The 22,264-nt window shown below is 46.0% G+C and overlaps 1 protein-coding gene across 1 annotated transcript in view; it reads left to right on the top strand.

The window, feature by feature from the left end:
- Positions 1-22,264, top strand: part of RUNX3 (RUNX family transcription factor 3) — an 83,406-nt gene that overhangs the window by 12,077 nt on the left and 49,065 nt on the right. The window contains exon 3 of the mRNA XM_054999456.1: positions 9,112-9,216. Coding sequence (XP_054855431.1) covers positions 9,112-9,216 — 105 coding nt within the window. The remainder of the gene's footprint in view (positions 1-9,111; positions 9,217-22,264) is intronic.

Here is a 22,264-nt window from a genome sequence, read left to right on the forward strand (position 1 = left end):
GATATAAGAGGAAGTAAAGAGTAACATATAGAGTATAAGTTAAATTGGTTGACTTATAAATATATTCATCACTTATGAGTACTCAAGTTATGTATAGGGAGGGATAAATTGTTTAGAATGAATAAGTTAGAGTACAGGATATTGAGAATATTACCAGTATTATTACTATTGAATAATATGCCAGGAATATATCAGTTAGTTGATAAGTGAAGGGAAACTGACTTATCACTGTGTTATAATAGATTAGCTTAGAAGAGTGTGAAAGTATATGTTTAATTGACAAAATAAGTTGAAATGAGTAGGGGAAGAATAGACAAAGGGTTGGAAAACTGTTGGAAGTCAACAAACGGGGGGGGGGGAAGGGAGGGGGTTAGAACTGGAATATTAGAGTATTTTGATTGTTATAAATGACCAAATATTTCTAATTCCAATAAAAAATTTTATAAAAAAAAAAAATTTGTAGCCATATTAGAGGTTAGGGACTTTGAAGAGACAGAGATTTATAAAATGATGGAGGAAGTAGATAGAGGAAGCTTTTTTCCTTTTTGCATGTAATATTAGGACTCATGGGCACCCCATCGAGTTGATAGGAAATTGATCTGGGATGGTCAAAAGGAAAACACTTTTTGCCTCAATGAGTAACTAAGGAATTGAATTCACTGTCCGTGAACTTAGGGTCACTCTACATGTTACTTCTTTTATGAGTTCGCCACAGAGCCTACTCATGCTCTGCACAGTCATACCGCAGCTCCAGGGAATGGCTTCTATTTAAAAAAAGGAGAGTGCAAATGGACCCAAAAAGCTACTGCGGAGGGAGGGAGAGCGCCTGCCTTTCTCCCAAGCTTTTTTCCCCATGAAAAAACAGTGCAGGGGGAGGAGAGTTTTCCCATTTCTGACGCGGCTCATGCAAACAATAACTCCACATGAGCAGCAGAAAAGGGGAAACGGTTTCCCCTCTGCACTGTTTTTGCATGGGGAAAAAAGCTTGGGAGAAAGGCAGGATCTCCCCCCTCCCCCTGGGCAGCAGTTTTCCGAGCTTATTTGTGCTCTCCTTTTTTATATATACAAGCCAATCCCTAGAGCTGCTGTGTGACTGCGCGGAGCATGGGTTGTCTCCGTGGAGAATTTGTAAAAGAACTAACGTTTAAAGTGACCCATAGTGATTACTTTAAAAGGGGATTAGGTCGATTCTTGGGGGAGAGGTCCATCAGTAGCTGCTAGCCGAGATGACTACAGAGAACCTCCTGGTCCAGAGGCAGTCGTCCTTTGAATATCAGTGCTGGGAAGGAACACCAGGAGGAGGAGGAGGCCTCCATGCCCTGTTTGCTGGCCTTCTAGGGCAACTGCTTGACCATTGTGTGAAACAAGAAGCTAGGCTAGGCGGGGCACTGGTCTGATTCAGCAGGATGCTACATATGTTCTTAGATAAGGGTTAAAGCAAGTTTTACATTTTTCCGAACATTTCATTCACAATGGGTGCAGCTGATGGGAGGGGGGTGCACTCTCTCTGCAACATCTGTGTGGGGTTTGCATGCTGCTTCTGCTGTAGGTCCATGCGCCAGGCTGTTCCTCCCAGCACTTTGAATGTGGACATGGCAAACGGTGGAAGAGATCTTCTTCCTTTTTTGACTCCTCGGCATTAAGGCCGAGTGATCTTAAGAACGATTTGCGTGTAATAACTGTTTACTTGTTGCTCTCAATGAAACCTAAATAGTTTACATTCTTTCAGACATTTCCGCTTTTCCTGTTGGCTCCTGCCCTGAGTTGCAGGCTTTTCTTTCAGTCTCCCCCCCCCCCACCCACTTAACTGCTTGCAGGTTGATGAATGGAAAATGTTTTGCTTTTATGAATTAAAGCTTTCATTTCTGTACTCAATTATTCGCCGAAGTCTCCTCCTTTCCCCCTCCTCTTTTTCCATCCTCCTTCCACCAATTTTCAAACTGAATGCAGCTCAATCTGAACTTGACTCTTGAATTCATTACGACCCTCCCCCCCCTCCGACTTGGGTCTCCATGTCTGGGCTAAGAAATTACGGTAGTCTGGAGTCCTTGGGAAATGTCAGGGATTGGGTTTCCACTTCAGACAAAGCCTGTGAGAGTCGGCAGAAAGGGCTTTGTCTTTAGGTGTAAAATCTCATGCTGAGAGGTCCAAATTCTGTGCGCTAAAAAATTATCATTTTGTAACGGTAAAATGATTGTGTGCAGAAGATAGATTTCTGCAAAGAGAGATCCTTAGAGCCAGCATCTAGAACCCTTGTCCAGCTATTATTTTTTTTCTTACCTTTCTTCTAAAGAGATCAGGGCAGCATATACGGTTCTTCCTTCTTAAATACTGTTTGCACAACAACCTTGCAAGGTACTTAAGACTAAGAGTGTACAACTAGCAAAGACTTATCTACTGAGCTTTGAAGGGCTGCCTACAGGCCTGGAGAAAAATGCCCTGTCCCTTTAACAGAGGCTTAACGGGTGTTCTTCACTATACGAGGCTGTTCATGTCCATGCTGTGAAAAGCTTCAACTGCCCATTTTCACATGCCAAGCCTTTATTCAAGGGGTGGGACTTTTATTTCCAGGCCTGCTGGCAAGCCTGTGGCTGAACAGGGCTTTGAACCTAGGGTTCCTTAGAATGGCCTCCACCCTCTAACCACTATACCGACCAGCATAGGGAGGTGGTAAGGTGAACTGCACCACTACAGATTGTGAGTGTGGGGGGGTCGGGGGTGTTGCCATGTTTGTATTCTGCCCCTAAGTAAGAAAAGGAGAATGCTGAGGGTTAACTGGGCTTGATTATTGCTGTGCCAGTTTTTAATAGCAGGGTTCTCTCCCCCCACCCCCCGCCACCCTTTTAAACATTATGATATAGTCGGTAAAGTTTCAGATGAAGGTCTGGGAAACCCAGATTCCAAGCCTCCATCTGCCAAGCTGGCTGACCCTGGGCCAGTTGCTGTCTCTCAGCCTGACTTACCTCACAGGGTGGTTGTGTGAGGACGGACAAAGCGGTTGTGGTAAGAGTAAAGTGAAAGAAAGGAGAGCCGTGTTGAAAGCCACTTTGGGTCCCCCCTGGGGAGGAAAGTAGGGAATAAAAACCTGAATAAATACATCATTTAAAAAATTGTGTGTTTTCTTGATTCTGAGGAGGGGGAAGGGAGATTTGTACGTTTGAGAAATCTGCTAGCATATGGGAAACCTGCAGCGTTAAGGAGCAAGGTTCCTTCTCCCCCTTCCAGTTTGCATTTTTTTATGTCCTTCATTTTTTTTTCTGCAGCAGATCAGCAGAAAATACAATATTGTTTCAGTTGTGGGGATGCTAGGGGAAGGTTCACCTGAAGAAAGACATAGGAGAACAAGGCCTGGTACCAAGGATGATACAGTGAGGGGGGAGATGTGAAATCTGTTATGCAAAGAACCCAAATGCAGTGGTTGAGTTCTAAAGAGTACTGATGGGCCTCAAGCCCTGAAGCTCTTCTTTCAACACACGTTAAGAAATACCTAGGTTCAGCACGTGTTCTCTTACCTCAAGGTTTGCTGGGATCTGTAGGCGTCCTGGAAGCTTAAAGTTTAGCATTTACAGAGCAGCAAAAAGGGAAAGAGAAATACAGGCGCCTGTATTTTAAGCTTTAAGCTTCCAGGACGCCTTTAAGCTTCCAGGACGCTTGCAGATCCTTTAAGCTTCCAGGACTTTAAGCTTCCAGGACCCCTACAGATCTTTAAGCTTCCAGGATGCCTACTTTAAGCTTCCAGGACTCCTACAGATCCCGGCAAACCTTGAGGTAAGAGAACACGTGCTGAACCTAGGTTTTTCTTAACGTGTGTTTTGGCTCTTGGTTTCTTAATTTTGGGGTGCCTTTTTATAAACGGAAGCACAGTTGTGTTTGAGGCCTTTCTGTGGATCTGATTTGTGATTAGGATTTTATTTTAGTTGTGTTATGTAGTATAATTAAGCAACGTTGTGAGTGTTTTTAAGTTGTTAACTGCCTTTGGGCAGGCTGTTGGAAGCTGCCTTGGGCTCCGGAAAGGAATGCAGGGTATAAAACATTTTAATAAATGGGAGAAGCAACACTCTGCTCATGCTCAGAGGCTCCCTTGTTTTGCACAATCCATCGCTGAGTCATAGTTGTTCAAAGCAAGGTCGAGGCAAATCCTAACTCAGATTAAATTAAGGCCTGGTGATGAAATGTGGCAGGATGCTGCTATGTTCCTTGGGAAATGTCGGACACTGTAGTATCTGCTCCTGCACGTTGTTGAGACAAAACGGGGTACTTGAGCCAGCTGTCACAGATGCTGGCCAAGATGGTGTCTGTTCTGCCGTGATCAGTAGCCAGCTGGTCTGGCAGTACCATCTGTCCTGGTCTACTAGCAATTGATTATATCTGGTCCATATAGAAATTTGTGGTTTTGTGGCTGGAAAACTGAGTCTTCAAGGCTCTTCCGTTCCCTTCTAAGTTCTCAGTTTCCACATTCTGTTGCTTCTTCTGGAAGGCAGTGAGTGTGGTCTAGGAGCTCATGTTACCTACTTCTCTTGAGAGCAGAAAATGTTCTCTGTATCATATGAAGTCCTTTGTGTCTGATGCAACTCCAGAAACTTCTGCAGCTGCGCAAATGGAAGGATTCTGGTGGCATCATGGCCAAGATGAAGTCTCTGCAAAGGAGTCTAGCTGCAGCCATGAATTCACTCAAGTGGTCCAATGCAAACTACGGTCTTGGCCACTCATATAGAAATGGCGATGCTAGCCTGCCTTCTGTAGAACTGTTGTACCAATGTACCAATGAGGTAAATGAATATGTGTTAGTGCCTGGCAAACTGCAGGACTGTTGTACCAATGTGTGAGGTAAATGAAATCATGTTAGTGTCTGGCAAACTGCAGGACTGTTGTACCAATGTGTGACGTAAATGAAATCATGTTAGTGCCTGGCAAACTGCAGGACTATTGTGCCAATTTGTGAGGTAAATGAAATTATGTTAGTGCCTGGCAAATGGTGGTCCCCTAGGCCTTATCTGGCCTCACTTTCTAAACCCAAAGCAAAAAAAGAAAAGCATCTGTGGTGAGTTGCAACAGATATTGGTCACATGCCATTTTGAGGGAATGAAGCATGACTATTTTGCCAGAATCTCACTTCAACAAAATAGGGGCACACAAGACACCCTGCCCCCTTTTCTCAAGGGGATGCTCTTGCAAAATTATGCTATCTGCCATGGGAGTACTTGAAATGGCTCATCGCAATGCTAACAGCTGGTGTTGTGTAGTGATTAGCATATTAGGTTAGGCCTAGCAAAGCCCGAATCCTCTGCTTACTTTAAAGTTCACTGAGGGACTTTACACCAGTCATTCTGTCTCAGGCAGCCTAACCTACCGCACAGCGTTATTGTGAGGATTTTGAGGATAACATGAGGGAAAGGCAGGATTTTTAAAGAAGTACTAAATCAAGCACATAAATATTGTCTCATGGTCACCTAGTCTTGTCAGGTGCCCACCTATGAAGATTTTGAGGGCAAAGGGTGGAGTTCTCAGATGTGATGTGGCTTCCAAGTGACCCTCTAGGAATTTGCCTTAATCTCTGTGGTACTGACATGGGGAAATTCCTAGAGGGACACTATAGAGGCCATTTTCCAGCATTTTTTTCTCCTGCTCCTCAGTTTATCAAGAGTGGATGATTGTGGCCAAAGGGGGATTACCTACAGCTGATGTGCAAATGGCAAGCCTAAGAGTAGGGTGGAGAACTGGATTTTCACATAAGCTAAGTAAACTACAGTTTACACCATCTGATTATGAGGGCCCTCCAAATGCAAAATAGTTACAGTATTTTACATTTTACACATTTTTTTTGGCAATCCTATGGGGTTTCTTAAACTAGAATAATTTAGGGCGTCAAACATGTCTAAATCCAGGCCTGGTAGCATGTCTGGTAGTAAAGTAGCCCCCAGTTCTTGGGCAAGCAACCTCCGACCCACCTGTCCAGGCTCCTTGTGGCAGCAAAAGCAAAATGGCAGCGGGGGGGGGGGGGGCGTTGGTTGTTGTCAGAGACTGGGCCTTCTCCCAGTCTTACCTGGGCCAGGACACAGTGTACGTCTGTGGCCCTGGCCCCTAATTTTGGGCTGCCAAGTGAGTCAGCTTGGCATTTTTTTCCACCATAGGAAATAATGGAGAGTGGCTGAGGGCACCTTGTTCAGGGATGTATAGAATTGGATGTTGGGGTCCAGTCTTCCTGAAACTTGGGGTGTGTGTGTCTTTAGTGGACAGTCAGGAGTAGGTTCCCAGCAAATTTGGCGGAGTTTGCTTGAAAAGTCAAGCCACCTGGATATTTTCCCTCATAGGGGAAATAATGGCAGGATAAATCCAGAATTCTCTGATCTTGTCCAAGCGAATTTGAAAAATATTACCTGGATTTCAGGGATACTGGATCATCATCAACAACAACAATATGCAATTTATATACCACCCTTCAAGACAACTTAACACCCACTCAGAGCAGTTTACAAAGTATATCATTATTATCCCCACCACAACAATCACCCTCCTCACCCTGTGAGGAGGGTGGGGTTGAAAGAGCTCTGAGAAGCTGTGACTGACCCAAGGTCACCCAGCTGGCTTCAAACGGAGGAATGGGGAATCAAACCCAGTTCTCCAGATTAGAGTCCCGTTGCTCTTAACCACTACATCAAACTGGCTATCAACTGAATTTCCGGGGGCGGGGGGAGGTACAGAAAACCAGAAGTGATGTCACAGTGTTGACTATGCCAATTATGAAGCCTCTGCCCCCATTTTGCTACTGAGGATTGCCAGCTGAGGACAAGCCTCTTCCTGCCAGTGGAGTTTAGGCCCAAGTTTGAATCCCCCTCTGAGTCATGGAAGCTCACTAGGTGACCTTGGGCCAGTCACACAATCTCAGCCTCACCTACTTCTCAGGGTTGTTGCGAGGATAAGCAAATAAATAAATAAAACCTCGCTGAAGAGTTCTGGAGAACTTGAAAGCTTGCACACTGTTACCTGTCGTTTGGGTTGGACCTAATAAAAGACATGACGTGGACTGTGTTCTTGGTTTTCAACATCTTGAGTTGTTACGCTAAGCAAAAGCCCACAGACGGTCCTCACCCTTTCCACTGAAGCAAAACAATAGCATTCCCTTTGCTGTAATTCTCTCAGTATGCTTAAAGTTTTGGCAGTGCAGATTGTAATGGAAGTTTCCACAGTAGTGTTAAGAACTCCGAGGGGTATTTTGCTCTGGCATTTGTAGGGATGAACATAAGGAGGGGCACTCACCCTACCCCACCCCCTGTGAAAGGGCCACAAGTCTGAGGAAAGGCTCTTTAGACTGGAGGAACTTTGCTGAGTAGAATACAGGCAACTACGAACACACATCATACTCTTCCCCTCCTGGTCCAATCATATGTATTGGCCCTCTTTGGATTATACCACTTCTGAATGCAAACATTTGACTGTTATATAAAAAACATCCAAGCACTTGGAAAAATAGGATATCTGAGAGAAGGCAGGACTTGAAGTCTTCTCCTTGGGTTCCCTCTGGCGGGGAGTTTTTAACACAGGGATACCCTGAATGCAGCATGTTCGCCCCTTTTGCCCTCTCAATTGTCACACTTGCAGGAGCAGCGTTCCTGAATGTTGTTTCTAGTGGTCTTGAGGTTCTGCGCATTATGTCGTGTGTTAATTTACTACCTGGTCCCAGCAGCTGCATTTAGACAGCAAGCATAACCGGTTACATTAAAATGCACACAGGTTTGCATTCACACCTCGCTCCTTTCCCTCACATGGTTTTCGGTGAAGGAATCTCAATTATAAACCAATCGTAGCTGTCTACGACATAAAAATACAGAGTATGTGAGTGGACTGAAGTTAGTTACCCGCCATCCTCTAGTAACCGGGATTCTAATCCAGAGCTTAACCCCGGTTTAGAGACCTGGCTAGTGAGAGAAAAACGAACTCTGGGTAACCCACGTGCCTCCTTTTGTACATTATGGGCAGCTGGAGTTAATTAACTAGCCAGGATTCCTCCTGGGTGCATGTGGGGACCTTGCATGCAAACTGGGTTCACACATATCAACTGCATGCCATCAGCATGTGGCAGTACATTATATTGTCAGCTTGAGCATATGAAGCTCTCTTTGCCAGGTCCCACCCCTAGTTCCTCCCCATACACTTGGTTTTTCTGCTGTGGGGGGCAGCGACTGTTTGGGGTCTTGGGTGGAGGGGTGGTCTTGTTCAATGCCTGCCCTGATCCTTTGACAGCGATTGAATTCAGTGTCTTCTGCGTGCAAGGCGGGGTGCTTTACAACGGAGCCAAGGTTGAATCAGGCCATTGGTCTATCAAGGTCAGTCTTGTCCACTTTACTGATGATGGTAACAACAACTTCACTTATATACTGCTCTTCTAGACAAATTAGTGCCTCACCCAGAGCGGTAAACAAGTTAGTGTTATTATCCTCACAGTACAGCTGGGGAGCTGGGGCTGAGAGTAATGGCTGACCCAAGGCCACCTACTGAGCTCATGGCAGTCGTGGTATTCGAACCAGTAGAGTGCTGATTCTCACTTAACCACTAGTCAGTATCTGTCCAGCGTCTCAGGAAGAGGTCTTCTCCTATCACCTACTTCTTCATCCTTTTAACTGGGGATTCTAGAAATTGAACCTGGGGCCTTCTCCATGCAAAGCAGATGCACTACCACTGAGCCACAGTCCCTCCCCATGAATATGAAAATATGCAGCTGAGTCAGCCTCTTGGTCTATTAAGGTCAGTCTTGTCTACTCCGACTGTCAGTGACTCTACAGGGCCTCCGTTAGAGGTCTTTCGCAACACCTACTACCTGATCCTTTTAACTGCCAGCTTGTCCAAGAGCCTCTTTCTTTAGTTTCAGACTGTTAATTTTACTCTCTCTGGCTATTTCACTCCAGTAATCTTGAGTCCTTCTATCCGGGCATCTGTTTAAGGAGGAGTAGTGATAGAGACCAGTCTTGAGAAGCTGCTGGTTAAATTAAGCTTTGCTTTCAAAGTGGCAGCTTCCATCTCTGTTTGCTCACAACTTTGGCTTGTGGGTGCTTTCCCCTCATACTTCTCTGGCTCATGGATGATTTTCTCTAATCTTTTTTTCTCTCTCTCTAGGCAAAAGCTTTACGTTGACCATCACAGTTTTTACTAACCCCACCCAAGTCGCAACCTATCATCGAGCCATTAAAGTGACTGTCGATGGACCCCGGGAGCCAAGAAGTAAGTGGCATCTTTGTTTGTAAAATGTGGATGGTCAATGTGTGTGTCCTTGAGTTAATTCATGTTTGTTGTGGATGTCCTTTTTATCATTAAGATGTGGCTAAGTTTGGTGGCACCAAGATCTGTGGCTAACCTTTGCATTGGCAATGTGTTCAAGGGCTCTTGTACGAACACTAGAGATGAGCAAGAACCGAAATATGAACGAAAGTTCGTTGGTTCACAGACTGGCGGTTCGTCAGAGTGCATTTTTGATGAACCGTGACGAACCGCTATGATTTTTAGGCTGGTTCGTTTGGTTCATTTTTTGTTTTGTCACTGCAGACAGCCTGGCACCAATCAATCAGTTTCCTAGGCAATGGGGGGGATGGGCTTTCTGCAGACCTTCTGCTGCCCCGGAAGTGCTGTATTCACAAATCAAACGAACCGGTTCACAAACCGGGCAATTTCATGCCGGTTCATGTTTCATGAAATGCAACGAACCACGATCCACAACAAACTGCCATTTTCCCAGTTCATGCCCACTTCTAGCGAACACCTCCAATACAGCACCCAAAGGACACTGCCAGTTGAATACTAACTTGGGCAGTGCTGTGGTCATGCTCCAGGAGACTCATGCAACCATCACTGTCACACAACAGAGGTGTTGTGGAAGCCAGTTGCAGAGGAAGCTGTTTTGCAACCCCTTCTGCCCTGCGAAGGTGGCACACGAGTCTGAGAACAGAAAAGATCTTAGGTGGAGGGCAGGTTCATAGAGGAGCAAGTGGTGTCTATCCCAGTCCCAGACCATTCAAGACTTTACAGGCAAAACCCAGGGCTTGGAATCATTCCTGGAAACTAATAAGAGTCTGGTGTTGTAAGACAGGTAGGGTGTATCAGCTGGAATCTACACCAACCAACAATCCTGCTGCCACATCCTGACCCTCTGAAGTTACTGAGAGTCTTCAAAGGATCAGCATGGTGACAAAGAGCCCCCACACCTTGGAAGAGAATGAAGTCACAGTAGGATTCCCAAATTATGAGGCCACTCTTTACATGATCACCTTTTCACTGGAATATGTAGCTTGGATCCCACCAACAATTTACCATGATGGAAGGATTTCCATCAGCAGAGTTTCGTTTCCCTGAATCTCCTCCTCCCACTGCAGGACAATGGTCTCCTCCAAATGCTGCTTCTGTGAGATGGGAGCCCCCCCGGAATCGCATAAGGGAGGTGTTGGAGGTTTTCCAAAAAGATTGGGCAAAAATTGCTCATACTTCCACTTGCAGAAAAGCTTCACGGGATCCATCCCATCCATGGGATCCACTGATGTGTGTTCAGTTTGCAAAGAAAGAGTATATACCCTAAAGCGATAACTAATTTACCACCATCTCTAATAGTAAATTGGGGTACGGTGGGGAGCAGCTGATGCCACCACCAGGTGCGGCACCACCAGATGCATTTGGGAAGATGTTTAGTTTGCAAACTAACAGCATGGGAAAAGGGGAAGGGGAAAAGCCTGCTTGGCCCTGAGCATGGGCCAGGATCCATGGAAGGGGATGGGGGTGGGGGGGTGGGGAGCGGTATCTTGAGCAAGCCTATAAGAACGTGGAGATTGCTGGAAGGAGAGGTTTCTTTTTTCGGGGGAGGTGGGATTTCCAGATTGTTTCCTCTGTCTCCCTGCCCCCCTCCCCATGGCTTCTTGCCTTGAATGATTCTGAGCATGCACTCATGTTCAGGAAGTGTCCAGTTGGTGTAGAATGAGATTGACCTCCCCCAGCCTCTTTTGCAAACATCCCAACCAATGGCAGTCCCATCACTGGTCCCCCAGAAACTATTCATTCTTTACCCAGCTCTCGACCCTGCACCACACTGGCTTACTAAGCATCATTGCTAATGTAGCCCGAATTCAAACTGTGTGATTCATCCCCACTCCTCTTGTGTATTTCGACACAGGACGGAAATTAAAGATCTGTGGCGATAGGCTGATGACTCGCCGTATGTGGGAATAGTTTTTCTAATTGGATGAGTTTCTGTTGGTTTGAGGTTGTGGCTGACCCAACTTGGTGTGGGGCTCTTTGTACACCAAAAGTAGGTCCCCCCCCCCGCCAACTTCTTATGGTCTGAAATTTTGCAACTGGCATTTGAAGGCTGCAGCAAGAGACTACTACAGCCGCACCCTGTTAACAAAGGTTTTGGAAACCTTGCGTGGTTGCTTGGTGGTTTATGCATGTCTGTGCATTGCTGGGCTTCTCTTCCCTCAGTGTCTGGCCAGTGCATATGTGAACTCTGCTGTACTGGAAAAGCGCTGCATGTTTCTTTCACAAAGTTGTGACATTTTTGGTGCACAATGGTTACTTTGCATGCACAAGTCAACACCCGTTGTTTGCAGTGGCCCTATGAAAAACATTTGTGTGCAATGTATTGATTTATTTAGATAATTTATACCCTGTTTTTCCCCACAATGGGGATGGTAAGTGGCTTACAACTTCTTCCTGCTTTTACTTTATGCTCACAACAACCGCCCTGTGAGGTAGGTTAGGCCATGAGAGAAAAAGAGACTGGCCAAAGGTCACCCAGTAAGCTTCTCTGCCAGAATGGGGATTTGAACCTTGGTCTCCCATATCCGAATCCTCCACTCAAACCACTACACCACCCTGGTTCTTAACATGGACAAGCCCTGTAGAAGCTTGCTTTTGAGCTAAAAATCAGACAGGCCTCCTTAATACTCTAGATCCTAAGAATGACAGCTCCAAGTTTCTAGTTCTCATGGTAACAGAGCAAGAGATCTGAAAATTTCCTTGATTTCCTGCGTCCCCTTCATATTACACAAATCGCAGCTTTTTGATCCTGCCACTAATAATAGAAATGTTTATATTGTTCTTCCCTTCTTTCTTTTGCAGATGTATATTTTAGCATTCAGGAAATAACAAGTATAGTTAGTATTTATGTAGTTTCTGAAGTTGTTCAAAACACTTCATATGCATTATCGCAGTACTGTCCACTGCATCCTTGTAAGGTAGACCAGTCCTGTTATCCTCACACTGTAGACTGGAGGATGAGATAGTAGCGAGTCTCAGGTTACCCTTTCCCCTGTTGTGGCTACCAACTTTGGAACTTGGATGGGTAGCTGTGTTGGTCTGCAGTAGAGCAGCAGGGTTTGAGTTCAGTGGCACCAACACTGAACTCAAACCCTGAGATCGCTGAGCTTTTATATTCGTTGGCTGGGATATAAAGGCTCAGTGATCTCCATTCCTACTCATGTCTGAAGAAGGGAGCTCCGATTCTTGAAAGCTTACACTCTGAAAAACTTATTGGTCTCTAAGTTGCCACTGGACTCAAATCACGCAGCTTTAGAACTTGACTCTCTTATGTGCATGTGGCTGGGATAAGTCCATGCCATGAAAAACTTTTAGTTACTGACTTCTGCATTTCAGTCTCTTGCTAAAGGGACAGAGTCTTCTTCCTGGTGAGTTGGAAACCATAATGCCTGCCTATTCTAAAACTGTTGAAGGCACAGGAGCCCTAGCTAGAGAAAAGTTTACCTCCATGGTTAGCCTGGCCCTTGGGATGTCAAATGGGCCTGCATCTTGGAGTGCGGAGCTGGTTCAAGGTTAATCTGTGGCCCCAGGTAAGGTACACCCATCACCTCCTGGGCCTGAGGCACAGCTGCCTGGATCCAAGCCAGACTTCTGCGGTATTGTCCAAGAAGGGGTGCCAGACACCTCCCATGCGATTGATCGCTGGGAGGCACCCTCATTGTGCCTCCTCATTGGGTGGTGACTGGAGAACTAGCTTTCCTGGGGTGCCAAAGTCCCAGGGGAATCTCTGCCTCTGCTATGACTTGGAAAAGAATATTTGGGAGCTGCTTACCTTGCCTCTTTTTTCCCAATTTCCCTTTAACTCATAGAAAAGCAAGAATTGAGTCCAGTAGCACATTAAAGACCAACAAGATTTCCAGATTATAAGCTTTTGAAAGCCATACCTCCCTTTGTCACATAATGAAGGGAGGTTGAGTCTTGAAAGCTTATACCCTGGAAATCATATTGGGCTTTAAGGCGCTACTGGACTCAAATCTTGGTCTTCTGTTGCAGCCCAAAAGGGCTGCCCACCAGAAACTAGCTTGTAGATGGACCTCTTCTAGTCTGTTATAAAGGAGGCCAGTTAATAGTATTTAGATGAGATTATGATGTTTTGATACGATGTTTTAATGTTTTTATAATGTTTTTACTGTTTTAAGCTGTTGTTAAACCGCCCTGAGCCCATCTGACGGGGAGGGCGGTCTAGAAAGGTGATTAAAGAATAAATTAATTAATTTATCTGGAATACAGTGGGATGATACTTGAAGCTAAAACTAAAGATAAAGAAACTGCATCTCACGGAATCTCTTGCTCATTTATTCTGCTATGCTTCTGTGCAATCGTGCTTGCTAAGGCACGTGTATGAGGGTGGGGGGGCAGGTGGATTTCTCATGTCTATAGGGCAGCAAAAGACCACAGACCCATCATTGTACCCCAGAAGTAGGACCAGTTCTCTGCCCAAGCTACCAAACTGCCCGCTTAGGGAGCTGCAAGAAGGAGGTTGCCAGTGACTTGTAGCCGGCATCCAGTGCCTGCCACTCATCTACAGTTCAGGAGGAGGTTGGCGTCCTCTCTTTCGCTCAAGCTACTGCCTGCTCATCTCGGGAGGGGATAGGTGTGCCGTGTTACGCTGGGATGCCAAGATTCCTTGGTCCAGTTCCGCAAGAAAGCCCTTTTCCTCACTACAGATGCTGCTGATTTTGCCATGAACAGATATGACTGTCAAACTTACCGTGTTTGAAGGTGGAAATCAGATGTAAACTCATCACTCTGGCTGATTAGTTCATGCGAAGCAACTGTGAATGCCACTGAGCTGCTTAGTATTGGTTTTCCAAAAACGGAAAATGTGGAAAGACATTGCTAATTCACAAAGATCGGTGGCCATTAGCATTCCTAAGGACTGCTTAGACAAACAACCAAGGGTAGGATTTTACTGAAAAATAGCATTTATTGATTATTAGTTTTATATGATTGGTGACTGATGTATCTCTAAGAAATTGCCAGTGGAGCAGCAAGAATGAGGGGGTAGTAGAACTCAACTGTGCTGTTTAAGAATGCTTGTGCACAACAACAACAACAACAACAACAACAATAACTGCGCTTATATACTGCTCTTCTAGACAGATTAGTGCCTCACCCAGAGCGGTGAACAAGTTAGTGTTATTATCCCCACAATACAGCTGGGGAGCTGGGGCTGAGAGGAGGGGCTGACCCAAAGCCACCTACTGAGCTCATGGCAGTAGTGGGATTCGAACCAGTAGAGTGCTGATTTGCAGCTGAACCACTTAACCACCGTGCTACAGCATTGTGCTTTAGGGTTAATAAGGAATATAGCGGAACAACCTGAACACCTGTGAACATATCACCAAACTGTCAAACCGATTACTGAAAAAATCAAGACGCTGTTCACGATTGGCAAATAGGACACGAGCCGAACTGGTGGGTGTTGGAGCATCTCTAGTCCTTGCGTTTCCTCTCCTCTCCTTCCTACTCATTGGCCAGTGTGCCTGGCTTGCAGAACCTGCCTGAATTCTTGAACCCTCCCACTAAGTAGTTTTTGTTTAAATAATAGAGAGGAAACAGAGGTGGGGCAGTTGCACCAGGAAGGAGGGGTGTAGCCAAGAAACTCCTTCTGCCCAAGAGATGAAAGTGGAAAGATATAGGTGGCTTCATCTGATGAACAAGCTCTGTGTGTGTATGTGTGAGAGTCCCCCTTTATCTGCAATCTGGCTGTTAGTCAGTTAATTGTGATGATTAATTGAGGCACGTTTTGAGTTTTCTCCTTGTCCTTGTGGTCTTCAAAGGAAACCATGTTCATAGCTGAGCGGTGGGTGTCAGAACATTAAACATTTGATTATACAACAATGTGAACCAGTGGATGGTTTCGTTTGGTGTGGTTTGAACCTGGGTTCGAATCCTGGTGCACAGTTGTTTTATAGATTTGGAGGAGACCATGATTCAGCTTTAGAGCAACTATTTCATTGGGAAGAGCTGTTTACAGCTCAAGAAGGGAAGACCCTTCTCTGAGACCATGGAGAGCTGCTGCCAGTCAGAGCTAGATGGGCCAGTGGCATGACTCCATTCATCTGTTTGTGCAATGTGCAAGATTGGTTGCCAGGGCCAGTTGATTCATTGCAATGAAAAAGGTCCTGGGGTGCATTAAAGGCTAATTATTGTGGCATCAGGCATTCGTGGGGGAAGAGCCTGATTCATCAGAGGAAAGCTTATATTATAACAACAAAATGACCAATTAAAAATAATGAGGAGTCTGGTGGTGCTGTAAATCATCATCATCATCATCATCATCATCAGTCTTATTATTATTAGCCCTCCTGTCTCACTGAGACTCAAGGTGGATTACAAAATAGTGAGGGGGGGGGATTCAACAAGCCAGCAAAGATGACAATGCAGTGGGACTAGGACTAAAGGTATAAGGTAAAGGTAGTCCCCTGTGCAAGCACCGAGTCATTACTGACCCATGGGGAGATGTTGCATCACGATGTTTTCTTGGCAGACTTTTTAATGGGGTGGTTTGCCATTGTCTTCCCCAGTCATCTACACTTTACCCCCAGGAAACTGGGTACTCATTTTACCAACCTCGGAAGGATGGAAGGATGAGTCCACCTTGAGCCAGCTACCTGAACCCGGATTCTACCAGGATCGAACTCAGGTCATGAGCAGAGCTTGGGCTGCAGTACTGCAGCTTACCGCTCTGCACCATGGGGCTAGGACTGAAGAACTGTAAAGCAATGCAAGGAAAAAGGAAAAGAACACTGCCTAAGGCAACACAACAGGCTAAGAAATGGCTAAGGCGTCCATGGCCTAGCTCTGTTTGTTAGCAGTGTGAAGGGGTGGTCTCTTGGCAGCTATTATCTCCTCTGCTGCACAGATGAAAGCAGACTTGCTTCTAGCCCTCTCTGTTTGGGTGGAGTGTCTTGTTAAATTTGTTAGTGTAAATTTTTAATGTAGCATCCTGACTCAGCTTTCTTCCCTCTAGAGGGAACCGGATGCATCTTATCTCTTGTGCCCCTGTGGAACTCTCATGGTCACCCCTTGCTCTATTGCACATGGTTACCATCAGGGCTTTTTTCAGCAGGAACGCGGTGGAGCGGAGTTCCGGAACCTCTTGAAAATGGTCACATGGCTGGTGGCCCCGCCCCCTGATCTCCAGACAGAAGGGAGTTTAGATTGCCCTACGCGCCGCTGGAGCGGCGCGGAGGGCAATCTAAACTCCCCTCTGTCTGGAGATCAGGGGGCGGGGCCACCAGCCATGTGACCATTTTCTCCGAGGGCAACCCACTGAGTTCCACCACCTCTTTTCCCAGAAAAAAAGCCCTGTTTACCATGCACCGTATGAATTTATTGTGTTCTAACCCTTTGGCCTCAATGGACTTAAAAGCTGTGGTTGCTCACGCAGTTGATGTCTGGGTTAGAAATATACTTTTAAAAACCCATAAGGGCCTTGGAGTGTATCAGCAACAGTTCAAAACATGCTGCTGCTGCTGTGTATGAAATGGCAGGGAGGGTGGAGCCATGGCTCCATGCTAGATCATCTCTTTGGCCTGCAAAAAGTTCCAGGTTCAATGCATGGATCTCCAATTTTTTTTTAAAAAGACTGGGAAGTAGGTCACGTGGAGAGCCCTCTATCCAAAACCTTGGAGAGATGCTACCTGTCAGAGTAGACAGTCGTGACTTCAATAGACCAAGGGTCTCACCTGGGATAAGGCAACAATGAAGGGGAAGTAGCTTTGTGGCTCAGCATCTGCTTGACATGCAGAAGGTCCCAGGTTTAATCCATAGCATCTCTAATTAAAAGGCTCGTGCAAGAGGTGATATGAAAGACCTCCATCTGAACAGCAAGATTTTTGTAGCCCAGTAGCATATTAAAAGACCCAAGATCTTCAGGTGGGAGAGGTGTTGCAAGACTCCCTTCCTCGCAACACCCCTCCCACCTTCTGACTGGGATAAAAAGGCTCAAGGATCTCCATTCCTACTTGTATCTGAAGATGGGAGCTTTGACTTTGTAAAGTTTACACCCTGGAAACCTTGTGGGTCTTTAAAGTGCTACTGGGTTTGAATCTGGCTGTTCTACTGCAGTCTAATATGGCTACCCACCTGAAACTACCTCCCCCTGAGACTCCAGAGAGCTGCCGACAGTCATAGCAAATGAGGCTGACCTTGACAGACCAATGGTTTTCCCCAGAAGAAGGTTGCTTCGCACATCTGCATGCACATCCGTTTCATGTGCACGGACGCAAGAAACCAGATGCATTTGGCTCCCACTTAAAACCTTACAAGGGTAGAACCACAGAAGAATGTGAATCGTAGGTTAGAAATACTAACAAAAAATCCCCATGACAACCCCCCCTCCCAACAGAGACCAAATCTGGACGGTGATTTACTAGGAACAGCTACTTATTAGCAAAGAGCGTTTGTTAAACAGGAGAGCTGGAATACAGAAGCAAGCATGGGGGAGGGGGGTGTTATTTATTAAGAAGGCCTGGCCCTGCAAGCGAGAGGTGTGCCCCATTACTAAATGAAAAGGAGATGCTGCCAAGAGTCCAATCAAAGAGGGCGTGACCCACTCCTAACTGGTGATGAATTGGCAAAGCCAGTGTATTCAAACACCTAAAGAGAGGTAATTACTTTTTGTGTGGAGCTGGCTGCTCCTAATTATTTTATTTTTTAAAAAAAAGCCCTCATAACTGTGTTAAGGAGACAATGACATGCTTAGAGAAGCATGCATCACACAGGTACACCTGTCAGTGAGCGCGGGGGGGGGGGGGGGGCTGGAGCATTGAATGCATGCTGAAGTGGAAAAGCCATGTGCCGTTGTGCATTCACCCAGCTTCTTGGGGTAAATTGCCACTCTCTGCCTCTGTTTCTTGTTCTTAAAATGTGGGGGAGGCATTTTTTTTTAAAAGCAAGATTCTAATCTTTCTGCATGAATAGCAAAACTGGCAGTCATCTGGGAAGGGGCCTTGGTTCAGTGGAAGAGCATCTGTTTTGCCTGCAGAAGGTCCCAGGTTCCATCCCCGGCATCTCCTAAAAGGACCAGGTGACATGGAAGACTGAGTGGACAATACTGACCTTGCTGAACAGACGGTCAGATTCAGTATAAGGCAGCTTCATGTGTGGGTACTGAAATCTCAGAGCTAAAGGGTCGCTGTAAGGATTTCTAGTGGGTGCCCTTTGGGCCTGTCTTTCCGATTCCTGCTCCTTTAGGTGTACCGACCGGTGCCTTTTCCCCTTTTCCAGAGGGCTGAAGCTTTTCCTGGTGTGGAGCAGAGCATGAGAGAGCAAAACATGAAAGTCTGCTCCACCCCAAGGAAGGGGCTTGTGGTTGGTAGAAGGTCCCCGGTTCGATCCCCCCAGCATCTCCAGTTAAAAAAAACCAGGTAGGAGGTAATATGAAAGACCTCCACCTGAGACTGAGGCTCTGGAGAGCTGGTGTAGATCAGAGTCGACAAGATTAACCTCGGTAGACCCGTGGTCTGACTCTCTGCAAGGAGCTTCATGTGTTTCTCACTGCATACCAGACAGCCCTTAAAGGGACAACTGCAGGGACTGCTGCCAGCCCCCCCCCCAACCCGGCCTTTATCATCTAGACCTCAATTCACCTCTCCTTGTATCTTTCTGTTTTATGCCAGAACATGCTCCATTTGTCAGAAGTCTTCACCACAGCAAAGGTGTGCATGAGAATGGCTTTTTGTGGGGGCTTCCTCGGCTTGGGTTGGAGATTTTTGAAAAATTAAGGATGGCAACACAGGGCACAACTGTTCAGCTTTCCTTCGTTTTCTGAAGCACTTGGCAGTCTAGTCAGCAGCTGAGGGTGATTATCCTGGCAACTGAAAGCACTTAGAAAACATTTCTCTTTAAAAAAAAAATCCCATAATAATTATTCCCAAATTTAGCATATCCCAAAACTTTTGCAAAAGAACACTGTTTGCAAAAAAAAAAAATTGCCACGTTTTCGTCTGCATCGGCTGTGTGTGTTTGCTGTCAGATGTTGACATAACCCTACAAACAGGAAGTAATAAAATAGCTGAACTTCCTGAGGTATTTCCTTTACAAGTTTTGTTTTTTTTGTTTCCAAAGCATCTTAAAAAACACAAGAGTGTTTGCAATTAACAACTTTGAATTATTAAAAACAACTAAGCATGCTTCGGGAAGCAAATTGAGATATGGGTTGCTAGCACTGCTTGGCAAATGTCAGTAGATTTTGAAGGTGGTGCTGAGGAGAATGGGGTTTGGGGAGGATATGGCATCACTTCTGGGTGACATTCTAGGAATTTCCTCTGATTTCTATGGAAAAGTCCACTGAGGCACAGGGGAATTCCAAGAGCGTCGATAGGGAGCCCGTTTGCCACACATTATTTCTCCTGCTCCTTGATTTCCTGAGCATGGAGGATTGGGGCTCCAGGCAAACGGTGAGCTTAGTGACGTAGTCGATTTGGGGCACAATTAAGAGTGGCAGAGTGGGAAAGATTGGATTTATGTGAGCCACAATCCACCAAGAATGAATGGGTGTCCTGTTCTTGAACATAAAGTTGCCCGGGACACTTCCCACCCTGAGGAGCAGAGATGGACCCTGGGAACTAAAGGGTGGAGCCTAATAGGATAGGAGTGGAGCCTCATAGTAGAGGGTGGGATTCAGGGGAGGAACCTAGTTGTGCCTGATATCTCTAGGGAGGAACCTGATAGACTGGGAAGTGGAGCTAACAAGAGATATTCTCAAGCCATGTTTTCAAGGTAATGATTGGCTTCCATCAAGGGAGCTCAAAGGAAGAGTATTTGTTCGGTACCCAGAAAGTCATAGATTCAATAATATGCATCTCCAATCCAATGGTCCTAGGGGCCAGGGTTCTCAGGGTTCTCTGCCTGAGAACTGCTGCTTTCTTTCTGACAAGTAGCTGAGCTGAGTTTGGCAACTACATCCCAAATCAGGCTATCTGGGCAACCTGAATCTTCCCAGGCTGACCTAGTCCAACACTGTAGAGATTTTCAACTTTGTTGAACATTTGAAGAATTTTGAGGATAGGTGCCAGAACAACACGGCTGCCATTGGGGCGCTGTCCAATTACAAACTGCAGTGATTAAAAATCTACAAATATTAGGAGATTCCAAGCTAAGCATCCTGTTATGATAGGGGAGCCTGTTTCCTAATGGGTGCTTCCTGCCTCCCAGGTCTTCTGAAGTACTCCCTGTTCCAGTGCGGTGGAGCAAAGCCAAGGATTGGCTCTTCATTTTAGGGAAGCAGTAAGTGGCTCCAGGAGACACACTGGTGGGTGTTATGGAACTTGTGGAAACCACTCTGGGGATGACTTCTCTAACCACCACACTGCACTGCATAATTAGCCTATGTACAGAGTGAAAGCCGAACAGAAATGGCTTGTGGTCTGTGTTGACCAGATGTTTTAGAGGTTCAGGGGTGTACTTTAGCTGTATACCAATATGTGCTAATTACTATAGCAATCAAGCATGAAGCTGCCTTCTACTGAGTCTGGCCCTTGGTCCATCAAGGTCAACCTTCTCTATCCTCACTGGTCGTGGCTTTCCAGAGTCTCAAGTCTTCCCCATTACCTCCTTTCAACTGGAGATGTTGGAGATTAAACCAGGGACTTTCTACACAGAAAGCAGATGCTCCACTACTGAGCTACAACCTCTTCCCTTTAACGAGAACACATGAAGCTGTCTTTTATTCATGTATTTCTTCATTAGATAGGTTAGCCTGTCTGTGTGTGACTGGTCCAAAGTCACCCAGTAAGCTTCCATGGCAAAGTGGAGATTCAAATCTGGGTCTCCCAGATTCTAGTCTGGCACTAACTGCTAAACCACACTGGCTCAGACCGTTGGTCCGTCAAGGTCAGTCTTGTCAACTCAGACTGCCAGCAGCTCTCCAGGGTTTTAGGATGAGGTCTTTCACATAATCTACTATCTCGTCCTTTTAACTGGAGATGCCAGGGATTGAACCGGGGACTTTCTGCATGCCAAGCAGACGCTCTGCTGCTGAGCCACAGCTCTTCCCCAGAATTTTATGGATCAACCAAAATACTGTCTTGGCTCTTTGAAAACCACATTTTAATGAAGATGGATAAAACCAAATTCTGGAAGCCATCTAAAGTCGTCAGCTGGCTTGGGGGCGGAGGGCGGGAACCTGGCCTGTCCATGCCCCTTTTACAGAGACAAGATGATCCAACTACTGGTCAACAGGCAGCAACAGAAGCCTCTTTGCAACTGCCTGTGGCTCGGTGGTCGAGTGACTGCTTTGCATGCAGAAGGTCTCAGGTTCAATCCCCAACACCTCCAGATAAAAGGCTCAGGATAGGTGATATGAAGACACCCACCTGAGACCCTGAAGAGCTGTTGCCAGTCTAATCAGACAACACTGACCTGGATAGGCCAATGGTCTGATTTCATATAAGGCAGCTTCATCAGTTCATGTGATCCTTGAGATATCTGGTGGGACTGTGGCTTACAGGTGATGGGCTGGTTCACCTGTGCTTTCCATACTCAGGGGTCAGGTGTGTTGCTGCCCTCTTCTGGGGAGAATGCAAGGTGTTTTGGCACCTGTATTATCCCTACTGAATCAAGGTGTGCTGTGGGCGAACAGGGCGCTCAGTTTTACTCCTGTCCTTTTAACAGCAATGTGGTCTGTAGAAATGTAGTAGGTGAAACAATTCCTGGCATAAACATCATCTATTCAAATCCTGTTGGTCAAGGCAGAAGAGCAAGGCCAGAAAGAGAGACAGCAATCCTAGGCAAGAAGATTGCATTTAACCAGTGGTTTACAGACCCTGCCCAGCCTCAACTCTTCCTTCTTGCCTCAGGAGAGTGCTGACCCCACTCCCTTCTGAGATGAGGTTGCAGACCTTTGCACAGATGCAAGAGAAATGTGTTGGGGTTGCCAAGGGTGTCCCCCCTCCCCTTTCTGGCAGGCCTTTGCCAGCATCCAAAGAGGTAGAAGTTCAGTACACCATGATCTCTATTT

Source organism: Eublepharis macularius, chromosome 15 (assembly GCF_028583425.1).
Source record: "Eublepharis macularius isolate TG4126 chromosome 15, MPM_Emac_v1.0, whole genome shotgun sequence".
NCBI classification, from domain to species: Eukaryota; Metazoa; Chordata; class Lepidosauria; order Squamata; family Eublepharidae; genus Eublepharis; species Eublepharis macularius.